The 19,546-nt window shown below is 43.3% G+C and overlaps 1 protein-coding gene across 9 annotated transcripts in view; it reads right to left on the bottom strand.

Annotated features, from left to right (window-relative positions):
* BMAL1 (basic helix-loop-helix ARNT like 1) overlaps positions 1-19,546 on the bottom strand; it is a 49,416-nt gene that overhangs the window by 3,679 nt on the left and 26,191 nt on the right. For 4 of the 9 annotated variants that reach the window (XM_030240114.2, XM_030240112.2, XM_030240113.2 and 1 more), the window contains exons 3-16: positions 19,118-19,265; positions 16,341-16,361; positions 15,409-15,447; positions 15,022-15,063; positions 14,322-14,479; positions 12,446-12,525; positions 11,347-11,439; positions 10,241-10,358; positions 7,517-7,666; positions 5,572-5,818; positions 2,355-2,461; positions 1,863-2,013; positions 1,216-1,304; positions 248-356 (exon numbers count right to left, since the gene is read on the bottom strand). In XM_030240114.2, the coding sequence (XP_030095974.1) occupies positions 248-356; positions 1,216-1,304; positions 1,863-2,013; positions 2,355-2,461; positions 5,572-5,818; positions 7,517-7,666; positions 10,241-10,358; positions 11,347-11,439; positions 12,446-12,525; positions 14,322-14,479; positions 15,022-15,063; positions 15,409-15,447; positions 16,341-16,361; positions 19,118-19,257 (1,544 nt within the window). In that variant the 5' untranslated portion in view covers positions 19,258-19,265. The remainder of the gene's footprint in view (positions 1-247; positions 357-1,215; positions 1,305-1,862; positions 2,014-2,354; positions 2,462-5,571; positions 5,819-7,516; positions 7,667-10,240; positions 10,359-11,346; positions 11,440-12,445; positions 12,526-14,321; positions 14,480-15,021; positions 15,064-15,408; positions 15,448-16,340; positions 16,362-19,117; positions 19,266-19,546) is intronic. The other 5 variants (XM_030240116.2, XM_050974738.1, XM_030240117.2 and 2 more) reach the window with 4 other exon arrangements.

The raw sequence follows: 19,546 nt of genomic DNA, 5'->3' as shown, positions 1-19,546 counted from the left end.
CACCACTGCAAAGAAATGCCAGTATCAGTCTCCTGCAGCAGGAAGCTGGAAGGCTGTGACTTCATGCTTTCCCTGAGGGGGCTGACTGCCTCAGGAAGGCTGAACAGGAATCTGTAGCTGTCTCAGTGCAGTTGGATCATTCCTTATTCAGCTTGAATAAATTGTTCTTTCAGAGGAAATTAAGGAAGTCTAACTCCTCCTAAGGAACAGGAATAAAACAACTTAACTCCACACCATTTTCTCTCACCTGTGAATCTCCATGATTTCTTCAGCAATCATCCTCCCTATTTTACCTGCCCCAGCTCTTGTTCCACCTGGAATTCCAGGCACAGTGGGATGGGTTCTTTTGGGGCCACCTGAAATGAGCAGAAATCTTAAGGTCAGAGAAAAGCTTGCAAACTTTCTCCACAGGGCAACTGTGTTTAGGCTTTGAGTGGCTGCAGGACCTTCTGAACAGGATTTATTGACAGTTCCACCAGCTGCTGAGTGCCTCCAAATGGATGAAAAGCTCTGGCTTGCACCGAGCTGTGCTGGGTCTCAGATGTCCCTCTGCAGGGACAGCAGGGACAGGACAGGCCCCAACTCTTTTAGAATCTGGCTGCTCTTCCAGAATTGAGCATCTGGGGCTACCTCCAGTCCAGAGCTGGTACAGCACGGCCTCGTCAGCCCTGCCCCACTCTGTGCCCAAACAAGCCCTTCTCCAAACATGTTTGTGCTCTGCTTTGTCTGAAGAACTTGCCAGTGCATATTCCACTCAATGTCAGATAAACCCAAGGCAGCTGATGGCTGCAAATAAAGCCCCTGCAGGTAACTGTGAAGGGGAAAGCGAGGTCTGAGCAGTTCAGAGCTGCTCCTGTAATGTGATTTCACACCTGCACAGCACTTGGGGGCTGGGAAGAACACCTCCCCTTGCACTCCCAAAGCACTCCACCTGGGAGGAGCACTTGGAAAGAGCCTGATACACTCCAAGCAGAGAAAAGCTGCCACTGAGAGGGCAAGGAAGGCCTCAGCATTGCTTATCCAGAATGGATAATGCTTCTGGAAATGAATATTTAAGAACAGCAACCCTCAGCAGGTGTGGCTCAGACCCAAACCTAAACCTCCTTTTCCTTAGGATATTAACAAATCTCAGTGCAGAAGGGCAGCAAATGCGTGCAGGCAGGGTGAGCTGCTCCCCAGGCAGCAGAGCCAGTGATTCCTGAGGCCAGGAGTTACCTTCTCCAGCCTGGAGCACGCTGTCCATGCTGTGTGGGGACGCTGCCAGCTGGGGAAAGGCCGCGTCCCCGCTCTCCAGGACCGTGGTGCTGTGGAGTGCAAGGATGAGAAAAATCAGGGAGAGAGAACCCTGCCAAGGTAGAAAACCCTCCCAGGGATTGCAGGTGATGCAGGCAGAGTTTCAGCATGGAATGCTTCAGCAGTGTCAGGGCTGGATAAACAACAGGGATCAACCCCCCCTGTTCCCCCTCCAAGTGTGCAGTGCCAGACCCCAACAGCTTCTCTCAGCCCAGAACTCCTCTGCAGGAACTGTTCTGCTGAGAAGGCACCTCAAGAGAAAGGAAAAGGCGAGGGCAAATACCTGCCAAAGCAAAGAAATGCATGCCCCTTAAGTTCCTGCAAAGACCAAATCCCAGCTTTTCCCAAAGAAAGAACATATTTCTATTTTCTGCAAGCTTTAACGACCAGAAATTAAATCACTGCAATTTTTAAATTAAACCTGGGGTTGTTTAAACTCCCTGGGGTGTTGTCTGGAGAAGACACCTACTGCCATTCAGAAGGTGTGCACATTTTTAGGTCCAATCTCACATGGGAAAAGGGCAAGGCAATGGGCATTCCCAGGCACCTGCTGAGGGAAGAGCACTTACGAAACGACTGTGTTTGTGGAGACAATGTATTCTACTTCTTTGGTCCAAGGGTTCATGAAACTGAACCAGCGACTCCGCAACGTAATAAAAGAGCCATCTTTTATTTTAAACTTGTAGCAGTTAGTCGTAATTTTTTCTCTTGTCTGCAAAACTGAAGGCAGGCAGAAAGCAAGTCATTAGTGTCAAGCAGGCACCACAACATAAACAGAGCCCTTATCAGGGAAAACCCAGTTAATTCCTCCCCACATCCCTTAAGAAAAATGCTATTCCTCCCTCATCCCCCTCACCCATCCTGATCCTCAAATTTTGCCTACAAATCCATGCAAGTCTAAGCCAATCTCAGAGTTTGGCACTTGCAGCACGATGCTCTTGACTAAAGCACTTGCAAGCAGCAATACCCAAATCTTTTCAAGTCTCTTTGGTTTCCTTAATACACAACAACCGTTCCCAATATTTTGAAAAGAATTTTTCCTGAATTTTTAAGAACCATACCTTGTCTGTGACATTCTGCAAGATGTGCTATATCATCTTGATGAAAATATTCGTAACACGAAGTACCTAGAAGTTCCTGGGGTAAGTATGCCAGGATGGCTGTTGCCCTGGGGAAGGGAGGGAGAGGAAGAAAATTAAATTAAAAAAAAAAAAAAATCTTTTCAAGTTCAAGTATTAGTCAGATTCCTAAAGCTCACACTGAGGCTGGGAAAGGCTCAACTAATGCAGAAAGGAATTTTCGGCTTAGAAGGTAAAAAAATTCCTTAAGAATACTATTTTTAATTCTCAGGTAATTAAAAAAGCACCTAACAGCCAGAGCCCTCAGGTATTACATTTGACCTACCATCACCAGAGGGGATGTCAGACTTTCTAAACAGCTTTGAAGATTTGCTGTAATTTCGGGAACTTAAGCCTGAAAAAAGCTGCCTTGTTTGTAGCAGCAGCCACGAGACAGCACGGAGCTTCTGCACAAAGTGCCACTGCACAACAGACATCACAGGCCTGCAGAACTCAGGGGTGGGACAGAACAACACCACACCAAACCTGACCTGGATTTTGTTCACTTCTTAGAAGAAAACTCTTAGAATTCTTAGAAGAATTTTGTTAGGAAAAAAAAAAATCTTTGTTTCTTAGAAGAAAATTACTGAGGGAGAAGTGACAGTTCCTTGAAGAAGCTGAAATAAGTGCCACAATTCCAAACCATTCCAATTCAAATTAAACATGAAGGGCAATAAGGAACAAACTCAGGTAGATCAACATCTCGTCTGCAATCTCAAAAGAGCCCAAATTAAACACTGTAAAATGCAGAAATTAGTACATATTAATAATTATGAAGAAGAACAGAGGGCAAAAAGCTGAAGCACAAAATCCATAGTATTTCCATGCGGGGCATTTTTGTATGTTCCCAAACACAGGAGATTTCAGCACCAGCTGAGGACACCTCAAGCCCTCCCTGACAGGGAGACCAGCACCCTCAGCCCTGGAGAAGGAAACAGGAATTCAAACTGACTTTTGTAGGGTGAGCCTCATGCCAGGCCACTTAAAACTCCAGGAGAACTCATCAAAGCCATCTCTAAGGGAACCACAAAGCAGCAAAACCAAGCCTGTCTTTAAAATGGAAGAGCTGGGAAGCCAGTCAAGCTTATTGCAGGGCATTCCCAAGAACTTTGGTAGCCAAGGCTTTTAGCAGCACTGCTGTGGTGGGATACCCCTCACAGAGGGGAACAACCAGCAGGAGCAGCTCCAGGGAATTTGTCAACCCTTTTCTTTTCACAGCAGGTGCTGTGCAAAGGAGAATCTGCACCAAGTTCCAGACATAACAGACTGGGTGCATTCAGTATCTGACCATCTTCTATTATGCAAGGAAGGAAATTGTTTGTGTCCTTCTGGAATTTCATCCTGCATTTACTTTTTCCCTCAGCTCGCTTCTCCCACTTAACAAGGCAGCTCTGAATCCTGAAGCTGTATCTGATGACATCTGCATGGATAATCAACTTAATTTTACTCTCAAATTTGGCATGCAGACCAATTAGAAGCCCTGAATAAATAAGAGGAGAGATGATTCTGTTTAAAACTCTGCTCAGTGTAGCTGCCATTCCAGCAGAGAATAGTTCAGCAGCTGCCTGGCTGAGGCAGCCCAGCTAATTGGTACCTAATCCATTGCTGTGCTTCTCCAGGGACCAGGAAATCCATGAGGACACAAAAGGTCACAGGGAGTTTAGGAAGTGTTTCTTTCCTGAGTTCCTTGGACAGATGATAAATGAACAGTGCAAGTCTATATGAACAAAACAACCTGACTTGGAAATAAATTGTCTTCATCTTCTACAGGTGCCTAAATATTCTCCAGGAAAAGCAAGAATCACTGGATGTCAGCTTCAGGCCTACAGATGAGGCTTTCTTCTAAATAAATTCCCTTTCAAAGAGTTCTTTGAAGTAGCATAGGCATCCCAAGGACTGTAAACAACAGCTGGAAAGCAATTCAATAAAAGCATATGTGTTTAAATCCAATGGGTCAACATTTTCTGAGCCTCATTATTTTAAAAATGCCTTCAAGCTACACATCAGGGGAATAAGCCTGATCTTCTGAAAATAAAACTTGTCTATAAACAAGGCAGAATGGCAATTTTGGAGCAACAGAAAGCTATGAATGCTCCCAGAGTGAGCACCAGCTCTGAGCACTCAGGAGTTGGTACTTTCATAAGCTTTCTATCAAATAAAAAAAAACCAACAACACCCAGCCTAACCAAAACCCACAAACCCAACCACTCCAAAACAGATAAGTAGCATAAAAACCCATATTCTCTGCACTTCAGTTCCTCCCGTGGCTATCCTCTACTTCCTCTCAAAGGGCAGGGCACTAAAGATCAGCTGAGTCTCCCCTGAACCCAATTCCAGCAGGGAGGTTCTGCCAGAGTCTGGAGTTTGGCCTTTTCTGTGCCTCAAGCAGCTGAGCCAAAGGCACAGGGGAACGGGAACAGCCTCACCTGGGCAGTCTCAATCCCTCCTGACCAGGAAGGGAACCAAGCAACCCCTCTCCAACCAACCCAGCATAACCTCTCCACTAACATCCTTCAACCTCCTCCTTTTCCCTCCACCACCCAGTAATTTCCAAGGAAGACTCAGGTCAAATGCACCTGCTACTGAAGAAAATTCAAGCCCTTTCTTTAGGAAAAGGAAAGAATTAGCCTTTTAGATAATAAATTGATGCTTGAAAGCAGACACCACACGGGCACAAGCCCTCAAACCGTTTCCAGGAGATAACCCTCGTGAAAAGCTTTCCTTCTCACGAACACAAAGGGTCCCAGAGAGAAGCATTAATCCAGCAGAACGTGTCCCAGTAAAGAGTTATGTAAGGGTTCATGCTGGCAAAGCCTAACCCAGCCTCTGCAGCCTCTCAGCCGCCTGGTGCTCGCAAGAGGTTTCAAGTAACAGAGGGAGCAATTAGGGTCCAGTTTCAAAACATTTTCCTCTGAAGATTACACACGTACATAACCCCCCTAATGAACTGGCAGAAAAGATCCTGGCATTATTCTGCCACATTTTTGGAAGTTTGGGGGATTCTTTAAAAAATTCAATCAGTCACGCTGAATGGATGCGTACTAAGAGCTTTGAGCTCCACCTCAAAAGCCAAGCCAGCAGAAAAAGCTCAGAAGGGCAGCAATTCCTTTTCCCAGTGGCGTTCCCACAGGGCTGCAAGGGGAGCGAGTGGGGCTCTCACCTCTGATCCACGAAGACGAACTTGCCGTCGATGGCGTGCCGGGACACGTACTCGGTGGCCTTGACGCGGATGTCGCCGTTGGCCGGCTGCGGCACCACGTGCGGGTGCAGCCGCCCGATGGCCACCAGGCAGCTCAGGTTACAGCCCTCGTTATCGGGCTCGTTGTCTTCGTCCAGCCCCATCTTCGTCGGAGGCCAGCTTTTTAAGTAGCCTGTGCTATGAATAGTGCAAAAACTTTTGCGGTCTGCTGTGAAAAGAAAAGAAAACAAGAAAACCCAAGAAAGCTGTTAGGTCGTGGGTACAGCTTTGGAGAATTTCAAATCAGTCCTGCTAATAATGCACCTTCTCTCTCATGAAGGAAATTTGGGATACTCTTCACTAAGGAGGGGCTGGGGATGTTCAGCCTGGAGCAAAGGAGGCTCAGGGGTGACTTTATCCCTCTCTAGAACTGCGTGACAGGAGGGTGCAGCCAGGTGGGGATCAGCCTCTCCTCCCAGGCAGGCAGTGACAGGATGAGAGGACACGGCCTCCAGCTGCACCAGGGGAGGTTCAGGCTGGACATCAGCAGGAATTGCTTCACAGAAAGGATTGACCAGCACTGGGAGGGGCTGCCCAGGGAGGTGAGGGAGTCCCCAGCCCTGGAGGTGCTCAAGAAGTGACAGAGAGCTCGGAGCCACAGTCTGGCTGACAGGGGGATGTTTGGTCAAAGGCTGGGACTCAGTGATCTCGGAAACCTTTTCCAACCTTAATGACTCTGTGATTCCAAGGGATTTTTCAGCACTCTTGCTGTAATGCAGCTAATCTGAGATAATCCAATAAACAATTTATCTTGGCAAAACCACTATTTATGCTGAAACATCACATAGTTCAGACCAAGGTTGCTTTTGGTAATTTTGAGCAGAAGTTGCATCACATTTTATTATTTCAGCAAAAAGAAGCAAATAACTCAAAGGAGCATATGAAGAAATTAGTAGATTAATAAACAAGATGCCTCTTTCATCTTAACCTGAGGCTCCTACAAAAGCCATTTTTGGCAGAACATACTCTGGGGTACGTGGGGCACACAGGGGTAATGAAGATTTGCAATGGCCAGTAAATGTCAGTATCCAAAAGAATTCCCATTCCTCAGCACTGAGCAGGCCTGGAAACTCCAAGGAAGATGACCTTCCATAGGCAGGTGGAGTAAAAGGCTTATGCCAACGACTCAAACTGGCTTCCTCAGCAGAGAGCACAAAATCAGCATCCAAGGCTGAGGCTGAGCCTGAACCTCACAGGGAGTTGGGGCACCTGCCACAGCCAAAGAATGCACCAAAATTGCCTCTGTTCTCTTACTGTTTGTCTTTTAACTAACACCAAATGTATCATCCACAGTACTCAAAGAATAAACTTTCACATTTGGGCTAAATATATATTCCAACATGCCTAGAATAACAGCCTGCAGAGGAGAAAGTAGTACCAACACTGCTAATGCTGCAAGCAAATATTCCAGGTGTAGAAACACCACATTTCCAGTGTTCAGAATGTACCAAACCTACGGATGAACTTAGAATTACACTCATTTTTTGAGGTGGATATCCATCCCCACATGACTGGGCAGAGAACAAGGAGCAGCTCCCCTTTACTGGAGACATTGGCCAGGTGGTCAGGAGTGAACGTGATCTGACCAACGTCTGAAGATGATGCAATGACCCCCCAGAGCTGTCGGCACAAACTGCCTGAAAAAGTTTAAACAAAGCAGAGCGGAGAATTTGGCTTTAAATGCTAATACAGGTGTGTAAGAGATACTGGAGGGGGGCGAGCAGGAGCTTGAAGAAGTAACAGACCAAGACATAGCTCAGAATCTTAATAACAAACATCAACTTTAAATGTAAAAAATTCAACCACTGTGAACGAGCAGCATTAAAAAAACCCCTGACAGCCTTGGCAACAAAAGCATGATGGTTACCTTTCTTCTTTGAGCAGGTTGAAGGGAAATCCTTGTCTTCTACCTTGACAGAGGGCCTGTTGCACTTCATCCTGCAGAAGAAGGAGCGCCGTGCCCCGGAGCAGAGCCGCGAGGGCCCGGGCGTGATGTCGGTCTTGACCGGGAGTCCGGCTGCGAGGGAGGGAGGCAGGGTCAGCTGCAGGGGAACCCCCAAACCCCACCCCACAGGGCTCCAACATCACTGCACCTTGACCCCCTGCTTCTGAGGTTTTGATGTGTGTGACTGTGCAGGACCCAGATGACCATACTGATAGCTCGGGTTTTCGTTGTTTCTTTTTTCTTTTTTTTCGATTTTGTGCTGCTTTGGTGTGTGGGGCTGGGTTTCATATCAGGGGATGGATAGCAAGGTGTGGGGCTGGGGTTCATATCAGGGGATGGATAGCAAGGTGTGGGGCTGGGGTTCATATCAGGGGATAGCAAGCTCTCTTTGCAGAGTAGGTAGATACAGCAATTCCTTCTCTAGCCGGGGACCCAAGGACAGCCAGTCTGGATCTCAGGCACAAGAGCATAAACAGCATGGACTGAAGAGAGAAAAAACAAGAAGGATGGGACTTCATGGGCTGGAGCTGTGGTTGGACAATTAGCTCCAATATGCTGACGGACGAAAACTTGTAAAAATGTGAGCTCTTGTGACCAAGGCCTCTTTTGCTTCCATCTTAGAGCCGTCTGAGTACTGCCAGGGTGTGGCTCTGGTACTGCCAGGGTGTGGCCTTTGAAGGCTCTTCAATAAATATCCACTTTATTCCCAATAACTCCGTCTAGGCTCTGCTGCTTAAGGCATCAACACCTTCTGACTCTGCTTTCTGCTATTAGAGCACCGAGGCTGGAGAACACGGGGCTCTGAGTGCAAAGATCAGCAAGAGATTGGACAAATCCACACAAGTCCTGTAATAAACACTGCAATTTCTCTGGACTGGTTAAAAATAGAGAGATTACTCTTCCATTAAACCAGAGCAGAATTCCATGCACAGTCACTGAGGAGGCTCCTGACCCTTCAGACTGGCACTTTTCTATCACAACACCCTCCCAGAAAAAACGTGTGCATATGGAGCAGAAGGGTCCAAATGACACTCCAGGGAGAGATGGAGGAGAAAAGGTAGCAGGGACCCACGCAGGAACTGCAAATCCCCAAGACCTCCAGTTATGTCTCAGAAGTCTCTTGCCTTGCAGAAAGAATTGCACATGGACGTGCCCTGACAATAAATCCTGACCTTTATCATATTCTCACAGGGGATTCTTTTCTGTGGGAAAACCAACCCAAGCACATCAGTCTGAGCCAGCAGCAGGGTGTTGGTACCACCAGGGCTCGGGGAAGACATAGATTGCTTCCATGACAATCCATGCATCAAGAGCACAGCAGTCAGCAAGGCCAGTGCTCCAAGGGCTGCTGGAGGATTTAAATCACACAGCAACTTTTCCACAGCCTGCCATCCACTCCAACCATGTCTGCATGGGGATATGTAAAATCAAGCTGCTGTCAACACGAACAAAAACTTCTCAGGCCTTGTGGGCTTTTAACACAAGGAGGAATTCCAGCAATTCCAGTATTTTAGTGGAAAGTGTGCCTCCCTTACAATTCCACTGGAGTGAGGTGATCTCCAGGAGGTCAGGCTGCCCTGCACCACATGGCCTCCAAGCTGCTGCACCGTGGTGTGAGTACAAGCTGTGCTGAGTTACTCATGCCAAGACAAAAATAAATACGTGCATACATCCTCATACTCTTCACCAGTATGAGCTCTTGAAATTCTCCCAATCCGTCTATCATAGCAGATGGGAAGACTGTAATTCATAGTATTTATTTTTGCCCTAACTTTGTCAGAGGCATACAAAAAAAACCTAAAAAACCAACAAAAAACCAGGAGGCAGCACTGGATATTCATGCTTGACAACCGATGAAACCAGGAGCCAGAAAAAAACTTCAGCTGATTCTGCTGAAGCTTCCAGGCTCCCTGCCCTCAAATGATCTCTCTCAAATTCAGTTTCTGAAGTTGAGCTGGTGGCTTCTGTGAGCTGAGATCCAGGAGATTTTTGCTCCTGACAAGCATGAGACTTAATGGCCTGGAAATCTGCAGTTGTAAGATGCCACCTTCCACTTAAGCAGTGCAGACTCCTGTTATGAGAGGGAATTAAACACCCACTCACCCCAAGAGCAGCAGAGATTCAGAACTACTTTAAAATACCAGAATGGAACAGAGCTAAGAGACATGGCAGGAAATGATTCCAAAGTTAAAAACCTTCTGAGAGAAAGGCTGGGTCATTGATGGCAGTAAGCTATAAATAAGCAGATAAATAAAATGAATCCTCTATCTTGGCTGACAGCTAAGGCCCACCAAGATAATACTGAGTGTATTCTGACCATTTACAATCATGGATTAGAAGAAATGCTTCATGTGTTCTAATGGAAAAAGTTAAAGCTTTGATGCCTGGAAGAGAGAGGACCCCTCACAGGTGAGGCCAGTTCCAGTAATGCCTCTGTGCCACAGTGCATGCCAAACCCCACAGCTTCCAGGAACCCGTTTCACACTTCTTTTTTCTTTTTTTTGTTTCTTGCTGAATTTAAGCTATAACTTCCTTGGCATGAGACAGTCCAGGCAGCATCCCCCCACATCCCCACCTGTGACAGGAGGCAGAGCCCCAGCAGCAGGGACTCTAGATGACATTTTTCCCCAGGCTGGGAACACTCACTTTTTGCATCTATGAGCCTTTCTCGTGGCGCGGTGTCAGAAGAAGAGAGCTGCTCCTTCACTTTGGCAATGTCTTTAGGATGGAGATAATCAAATAAACTTTGACCAATCAAATCATTCTGTAGAGATTGAACACTCAGTCAAAAAGTAAAATAATGGCTCGGTGTGCTTTCTTCATTTTAGCATCCAGTATGAACAATCCTTTTACACACAGGTGTTACCAAGGAATACCAAACATCCAGATCCAGCCTCACTGCAGGGGGTTTGGACTGGATGACCTTTAAAGGGTCCCTTCCAAACAAACTATTTTATGATTCTATGATTTGATGGAAGGTTTTCTCTGAGTATTGAAGTTATGACTACATTACACAGTAATTCCTGTCATCATTTTCAGTAAGAGTTTTGCAGAACTGGCATGCTCAATTCCCCCCACCAAATGTTCTGGTTTCTACTCAGTCTTACTTCTTCTACCACACATTGAATGAAAAAAAAAATCCTAATTGCAAATGTTCTCTTTCATTATTTACATATGAATTTAGTATATACCTAACCAAATGCTGGCTGAGGAAAACTTTAGAAGCTAATACAGGTTTAAATTTGACAAGGAGTACAGATGACAGAAAGAATGAAGATTATTTACACAATATATGGTCCAACTTACGCCTTATGTTGAGCACATATTAAAAACCTGGCTTTGATATAACTGCTTTCCAGTTTCCATCAGTAAGCATGCAAGCAAAACCAGAACAGGTAGAAAGAAAACTAAGCTGGAAAATCCATGTGATGCTACTGAAAAAAACCCAGACTGATGTTTCAATATTTGCTTGCACTCCCAATTAGGTAATGCTTTTGCAAGCCTGAGGTTAAATCCTTGAGCAGAATGCCTCAATCAGTGAATTAAATTTAGTTCCTTTTCACCTCTTGCTTTGAGTGGAAACCAGAAGCAATCTTCTCTAATGACATGGCAGAGAAAAGCTCTCTCTCTTTGCAACACCTCTCAGCTTTCAAGACAGGCTCTTCTCATACCTCCCCCCCAGATAAAGGCATAACCATCAAAAAGCTCTCAAATATTTTAAGACCTAATGTACTTAAAATGGAAAAGAATACCTGACTGTAGTTGAGGATCTTGAAGACAGATTCTGAAACAAACAATATCTTTCCTCTGTCACAGCCCACAACAAAAAGGAATCCATCTGCTGCCTAATTGGGGGGGGGAAAGTCAAATCCCAAGTTATCCATCCACATTGCATCGTTATAACCTTTAAAAGCACTTTGTACACAGGAGAATTTCTACACTAGGAGAGCTGCCTTAACATTTAGAGGTAACTGAGTCAACAGGAAAAAATGTGACTTCCAATAAAGGGGTTTTTTGCATCTGCAAACATTTTTGGCACGATTCTGGGCATTGTGCCCAGAATGTAAAATAACTTTTATGAGAAGAAAGAATCCATGTCTTGTCCAATAATATTATGATTATGTTTAATAATGCCTTCAAATTAAAATGTTATTTTAACTGTACTTAAAAAAGCTCCTCTTTTAGAAACCAACCATAACCTGTATATTTATTTCTGTGCCTGGAGGCAAGTAATTCCTATTTGCAAAGTACTGCCTTTAGTCACACACAAGCATGCAGGAATAGGCCCCAATTGTGTATCTTCAGAGTCACAATGCTGCAGAAATTAAATTCTGCATATGCAGCATCTGGACACTGCAGTGCTTCAACAATTGCACAGCCACCAGAAGAGCTCAGCTACTGACTGATGAGAGAAGAGAGACTATAAACACTATAAAAACACTATAAAAGCAGTGTAACAGCAGGCAGCCAAACACACAAGTCGTGTTACATCAGTGACCTCAATAAAAAGGTGTTCACTGTATCACTGTACACTGAAAATCATGGCAAGGTAACCCAGGGCAGCAAGCCTGCAAGAAAACCATTCATGTGGTTTTGGTTTGTACATGTAATAACTGAAGATTCCAATGGTTCCCATCTAAATCCCCCTCTGCAACCTTTCTGCTTGAATTAAGAAATGCTAGTCATCCTTAAACTCCCTGACTCTGTGAGGCAGGCTCTAGATTTCAAAATTATCCTCCATAATCAAAACATTTTAAAGCTGATACACAAGGCAGAAAAATGCTGGTGGTGGGTTTTGGGAGAGCTATAGTCACAGATATTAATAACTCTTAATTAAAAGTTGGAACATACCCTGAGAATAAGGTGTTTTAATTCATCATCTGATAGAAAAGCAGGCTTGTAGTTTGCTTCTGTGTATGGGTTTGTAGCACCTAAAGAAAACAAACAAACAAACAATTCCCACATCACCAACATTACACACTTAAATGAGCAATCTTCCTTTGGCTCTTTCTTAGGCTGCTGTTCATTGCAGGAGTTCTTTAAAATTAACTTTTTTTGGTTTTACTATCAACATGAGCTCTGTTGGTATTAACTTAGAAAAGGATGAAGCTTTTTTTGCTAAGACACAAGTGCTGCATTAGGTAGAAATGCAAATTAAATGCCTCTGAGATATTGAAGTATTCCTTGACATATTTTGAACCCAAGGGCTGTCCTTGATTTATGGCCTAGTCTCAGAATTAGAAATTATAAAAATAAAATAATAAAGAATAAAAACATTAAAACTGTTTCTTCACCTTATAACTCAGTAAAACATGGCAAGCTTATGTAAACAAATCATCACTTAGGAATTTACAAATCAATTCTCTCACTCCAAGCCAAAGATAAAACCCAGCATTACAATGACATCATCTTACAATGCCCAAAGCCCAAAACTGGCAACAAATGAGGCAGCTATTTATTAAGGAGTAATTCTTCTCATTCTGTTCTCTTCATAAAGGCAGAGGAGAGTCAAATTAGTAACCACTGAAGTGTTATAAAGTATTAAGCTCATCAAATGACAGTGGCAGGAAAGTTAAGCCTTCCAAAACTGCGAGGCTAAATATGACTGAAGGCACCAGCTCTCCTAGAAATGAGAACAATCACCAGGATCTTTTTTACCATTAGCTGCGTCCCTTTTTTCTTCTCAGTAATGCATTTCTTGAAGGCTTAAAGCTTTTAACATCAGCACCAGTTGTACCCAAGCACTGATTCAGGCATATGAAGCCTTAGGAACACACAGTGATTTCTCACAACCTCAACTTTTCCAAACCTGTGTTTCCCTTCAAGTGCTTGCAACAAAAACTGGTCAAAAAGACCAACATTAGGTTTTCAAAGTAATCTCTATTTTTTCCTACAGAGGTAAAGGTACCTCTTTATATGGGGATATCATACCTGAAACCTCTCTATCCAACAGCGTGGTACATTGCCTGCTTAGAGCAGGGCTCAGTACTGCACCAGGACCAACTGTGCCCTTAAGCCCCTGGCTCCCTCTCCCCACCTGCCCCAGCTGCCTTGGTGCTGTGGAGTCTGGCAGCAGTGCTCAACTGATGGAAAATTATTCTTTTCTCATCCCCAGGTTCCCCCAGTCACGTCAGGGTATGTACTGGACCATGAACTAGTAAGCTGTGAATGAACACTGAGCATCAGATGCTAAGAGAAGGGAGGAATCCTCCCAAAATGAATTAATATTGTATTTGTGGGGACCCTCATGGCAGGCAGGAATGATGAATCTGACTCCGTGTGCTCAGAAAGCTCGTTTATTATTTTATGATACTATATTATATTAAAAAATACCACACCAATCTATACTAAGGAATACAGAAAGGATACTGGCAGAAGGCTAAAAAGATAATAATGAAAACTCGTGACTCTTTCCAGAGCCCCGACATAGCTTGGCCCTGGTTGGCCAAAGAGTGAAAACAACTCACATGAAACCAATGGAACAATCACCTGTGGGTAAACAATCTCCAACCACATTCCAAAGGAGCAAAACACAGGAGAAACAAATGAGATAATTATTGTTTTCCTTTTTCCCTGAGACTTCTCAGCTTCCCAGGAGAAAAATCCTGGGCAAAGGGATTTTTCAGAGAATGTTAACAAATTAACTTACTCCTTTGGGGCAAAAAAGGGAAAGCGTGGCTTTGGGGAAATGCCACTTGGAATGGCCCTGCAGCCCCAGGCAACTCACCACGAAGTGTTTTCATGTGCTGGACAGCCATCCTGAGCACGGTGAGCTTGTCCAGCTTGCGGGACATGGCGTTGCAGGTGGGCACCAGCGAGGCCAGCTCGTCGATGAAGCTGTTCATCTTATCCCTGCGCCGCTTCTCGATCTGGCTGTGAGCCTCCCTGCACACACACACACAGCAGGGCACTCCTGGGGCAACGCCCTAAGCAGCCTGCTCGGGGGAGGGAGCTGCCCTGCTGTCCTCATGGAAAGGACAGCAGACACTCTTCAGACGTTTGGTGTGAATTATTTGGGTAAAGAAGGGTTACAAGCAACAGGAGAGGTTGCAGCACGAGCTCGTGGTTGTCAGAAAACACACCCGTTGTTGGTCAGGTTTGTATTTTCTCATGTTAAGATTCATTGCTAACACTTACACAACCCACTATGGAGTCTGAAAGAAGAACGATGAAGGATGCAACATTACCAGAAACATATCTGGCTTCAATTCCAACAGCAATGAGGTGACTAAAACCAAGTTACTCACCAAATTAGTTGTTTCACTCTATGGAAACTTAATGAAAAATGTGAACAGTGCAAAGATATGGAAAAATAAGGGAAGGTCAAAGCTAGAAAAAGATATTTGCAGAAGAAACATGCACAAATAATTCATACATGGCAAAAAGAAAGAGATGATTCTTTTAAATGTATTTGTTTAGAGTATTACCTTGCATTTTTTATCCTGCCTTGTTGGTCTGCATACTCCAATCTGTTGAGAAAGGACACCACAGAGTTACAGTGTTGAAAGCACTCAACCCAACTCTTTTACTGCATCTCACTTCCTACTGATCCTCACTAACATCAGTTTTTTAGAATTTGAATGTTTATTTAACCTTTCTACAGCAAAGATCAGTATCTGTAACACTGCACCTCAGGCTTGGGGGTGTTTTAGCTTGTCTGCTCCACGTTGTTTAAACTAAGATTGTTTAGATTATTGCTTTGTCCCAGCAAAGCAATAATTTGGGACCACAGTGAGACTGAGAACAGGCATCCACAGTCAGGATCCTGTGTCAGAACTGTGGAACTGAGATTTCAGTGACTGTATCAACAGTACCTTCCATGTTGGTCATCTTTATCTGTATCCATACCTTCCCTGCAGAAACAGAACAAAGCAACACATCACAAATTCAGCAGCACTGGCAGAACTGTTATCCAACCACCATAAAGTCAGAATCAAGTATTCCTGCCACCTCTAAATCACAAATACAAAAACAGGAGTATAAAAACATCAACCTGGAAGGGCTAAGGAAGCTGAGTGGTTTTTGTAACTTTAAAACATTTTCTTAAATTAGTTGTGTCTCCTTCAGAACTCACTAAATGGCACAGTTTGATGTGTTTGACAGTAAAACATGCTGCAGTTCAAAGATATCATCTGTTACAAAAATGTTTTTCAGTTAACTACAGGAGGGGGGGAAACCCAACCTTGTGCAGATGCCTTTATGTTCTAAAGCTCAGTTTGCCTTATAGTGGGTGATTTTGGGGTAGAAAATGGTAATAACCTAAATTAACACACCAATGGAGATGGCCAAATGCAAGGAGAGAATAAAAGTCTGTGTGAAACTAACCAGGCACACTGGAAATTAGTACAATTTCAGTGTAGATACATGGTTTGCTTTTGTTTCAACACGAAGAAAAGAAGTAAGGAGAGAGGCATGAAGAGCAGAAATAATCCCCCTCATTACACTCAATATTGTAGCCACATGTGCACAACTAAGCAGGAGAGGAGAGTAAAAGTTCTCATAGCTGCACTTGGTAGAAAAAGCTAAATGCTCATGACTGCACATCTTTTTTTAGACAAAATAATTAGGAAGAGAATGTTTTGATTTACATAAATCTGTACAACTCTGCTCACATGGACATTGCTAGGCCTGCTGATTCTGGTTTAAATTTCTACCTGTGAATTTCAGGTCCATGGAAGCAAAAGGCAGGGAAAAACACTGGGCATCTTTTTCAAATGAAACCAATTACTAAAATATTTATACTTACTCAAAAGGAAAGCCATCGAGTCTGAAAAGAAAGAAAAATAAAGTACACCATATATAGGAAATAAGAACAATGTCTTACATTTTCTGCTGCAATTTTCAAGCTAATTCAGATTCTATTTGAAATGGAAAGCACAATGAAAACAGGACAATAGCAGTGAATGTTTTCTAAAGAAACAAGCTTGTTCAAATTAATCTACTTTCTGAAAAAATAATTCTGCTTCTTAAGAAAAGAGAGCATAGTTCATTACACTTAATGTGAAAAACTAATAAAATAACTAACCTAAATTATGTTATGCAAATCATTGAGATATTGTTTCATCTTCAGAAAGGAAAGAGCTGTGCTTTATGCATGTTGTCCTTGTGGTTAGATAAATGGGATTTCAGAGGACTCTAAGGCCAGAAATAAAACATAAAAATAACAATAAAGTATCCCAAGTTTCTCAGTTTTTGATTCTTGCCCAGCGGGATAGATGCACATTCTGCTTTAGTCTAAAGCCCCAGGGTGAACTTTATGCAGACTTCATGATATCACAAGGAAATTAAACAGAATTTCTACATGCAAACTAACTGCTGGCTTCACTTCAAGACTGTGAAGTGACCTGAAATACCACTGAGCTCTACCATGATAAGAGGCTATGCTTTATAAAAGCCTTGTGAAAAAGTCTTCTCACCTCAGCCAGTAACATCCTAGTTATTCCTGTTCAACACTGGGCACGAGCCCTCTCAAAAATAAACACGGTATCCTTTCATGGATTATTCACTGCACTCTTAGATCAATTATTTTTGTGGTTAGTTTTAAAATAATATTAATAATAATGCTAAATGGTTTCTTCATCTCCCAGTCTGCACAGCTGAGCTATTGCCTTAGCCACTGACTGCTGGTGCTCACAACTGAACAGCCCTTGTGACACCCCCTGCAGCTCTGGGATGTCGGTGTGTAAAAACCCCCAGAAAGCCAAATCTAGAAGAGGCACCAGGTAAGTTATTAATGCAACAGGGTAGTTTATTTCCTCATCATGTCACATTTTAATTGAAAGCTTGAATCCCAAGCAAAATTCACTGTTCATAGTTCTGTGCATGAAGCCTTGGACAACTGCATTGGACCAGCCCTTGCTGCAGTGACAGCAATAAGCTGGGCAGGGACTTTCCTGGAGCAGTTGCAGCAGAAAGAACTAAAAAGCTGTTGTGGAGAGCTGAAATTGCAGCTGATGACTCCTTTGCTGGTACTCCAGAGGTGATCAAAGAACCACCCTAAAACACTGGTCCTGCCTCCCTTATTCCCTGGCTTCACTGGTACAGGAAGTATCAAACTGGATAACTTATGTAATAAAATCATTCACAAGTTGAACATTTAACATTTCTGAACGTTTGCCATACATAGACATATAAGGAGGGCTCAAGGTAGTCTCCCTTAAGTTCTGCTTTCCAAGAGGAATATTTAGTAGCCACCATTTACTTTGCAGCACAAAATGAACTATGGTATGATTATGTGATAAGCAGTGGTATGTAGTGTATGGCTACAAAATAAGTAAACTTATTTTACTAAGGATTCAAGGAAACAGTTTTCACACATTTTAAAAAATGCACACAAAACCTAAAGGGCAGAATTATACCTTACAAGAACAAGCTGTCTTTTGGAAGAGAGGACTTGAGTAATGCCTCTGACCCAGAGGAGTAAAAACAGAGAAATCCTTTCTAGAGAAGAGGAAGATGGTAGGACTGAGGCTGTTCACTCAGTTTTGTAGTAGTCAGTTCAACCAGAGGGACACATGTGCTTTTCAGGGAGACTAAAGGCAGTTCAGAGAGGCATTTAAATATTTTGTGCCTAAGTTCTCCTAAAAAGAATCTAATTCTTAATTGTGATGCTCAGCATGGATTAAAAATTCTGCTCCTCCTCGTAAAAGGAGCTGCCAGCAGTCCAAAGGCCCTCAGCAATAAAATCTGTGCTAAGTTACAAAGAAATGGACTCTGGCTGGATGAATGAATAATGGATGTGGCCACTCACAAGTTCCCCTGCAGCCACACTTTGTACAGTTACAATGCAGAGGAGGCTTGCACAGGCACTTGCACTAAGAGGTTGCTCTTGCTGTTCCCAGGGCAGGAAACATTACAGGTCTGGGAGTTTGGCAAACTCTGCTGTGCCCTACACTGTCATACAGCAGAGGTGGTGGATTTCCTTCCACACTTGAGAGCCACCACAAGACTAAACCAGTTGATTAAAAGAAAGACAGCTCTAATACCTCAAACCAGAGACTATGCAGATTCATATTCAAATGAGAGACCAGAATAGCTTCATCAGGTAAAGGTTGGCAGCACACTGATAGGAAGTGACTAAATAGGCAAAAAATAGGTGAAGAAAAGGAACTACTCCTAGTTTTGCTTTCACTTTTCAATAAATTCATTATCTTCACCTTCTGTTAGTCAGACATTGTACTTCCTCTGTAAATGGTCAATGTATAATCAACCTTCACACAGCACATTTCATCAGTGCTAATTCCATTCTCCCATCAGCCACAAGTTTTTCTCCTCAGCCTTACCCCATTTGATAGCTGCACTCAATTCTAGCTGCACTGAGATGACAGCTTTATTATTATTATTAAAAAATGAACTTGCCTCTTAGTGCATAGTAGCTCTCTTCTCTATTATAAAACCTTTAAAGCAGGTTGTAAAGAAGAGGTTATTTAAAAACTGCTATAAATATTTCTATAGTCTTCCCCACTGTATTGTTGTGTTACCACCTCCTTTTAGCAGTGCTAAATCAAGAGAAATCCAACTTACTGATAATCAGTTGAGCTTCCCTTTCTTTTCCTATTACAGTCCATTCCTGAAGTGCTAAGGGAACTGGAGATCAAGTCAGCAGGGTCTGGTGACATAAAGTCACTAATTGTAGAAGATATGTCCATCCTTTGGTCTGCCATTGGACTGTCTAACATTAGGGAAGAGATAAAAAACAACCCCCCAGCCAAAAAACACTGCATTAATACAAGCAGACACTTACATATTCTTAGCCAAAAAAGTTATCTCAAACTTAGCATTCTTAAAAACCTGCAACAATCAGTTTCTATTTTTCCCTCTTGCTGTAAAAATAAGAGGTAATTTCTCCTTTTCCAGTTACTGCTGTAGGGAGTATTGCACACAAACCATGACCATTCTCAAAACACATTTGGTAACACAATTGTTTTTAAAGATTTGTCAGAATGATCTTGG

This window comes from Serinus canaria, chromosome 5 (genome assembly GCF_022539315.1).
Source record: "Serinus canaria isolate serCan28SL12 chromosome 5, serCan2020, whole genome shotgun sequence".
NCBI classification, from domain to species: Eukaryota; Metazoa; Chordata; class Aves; order Passeriformes; family Fringillidae; genus Serinus; species Serinus canaria.
Note: the sequence above shows the minus strand (reverse complement) of the source record. Positions and strands in the feature narration are given on the sequence as shown.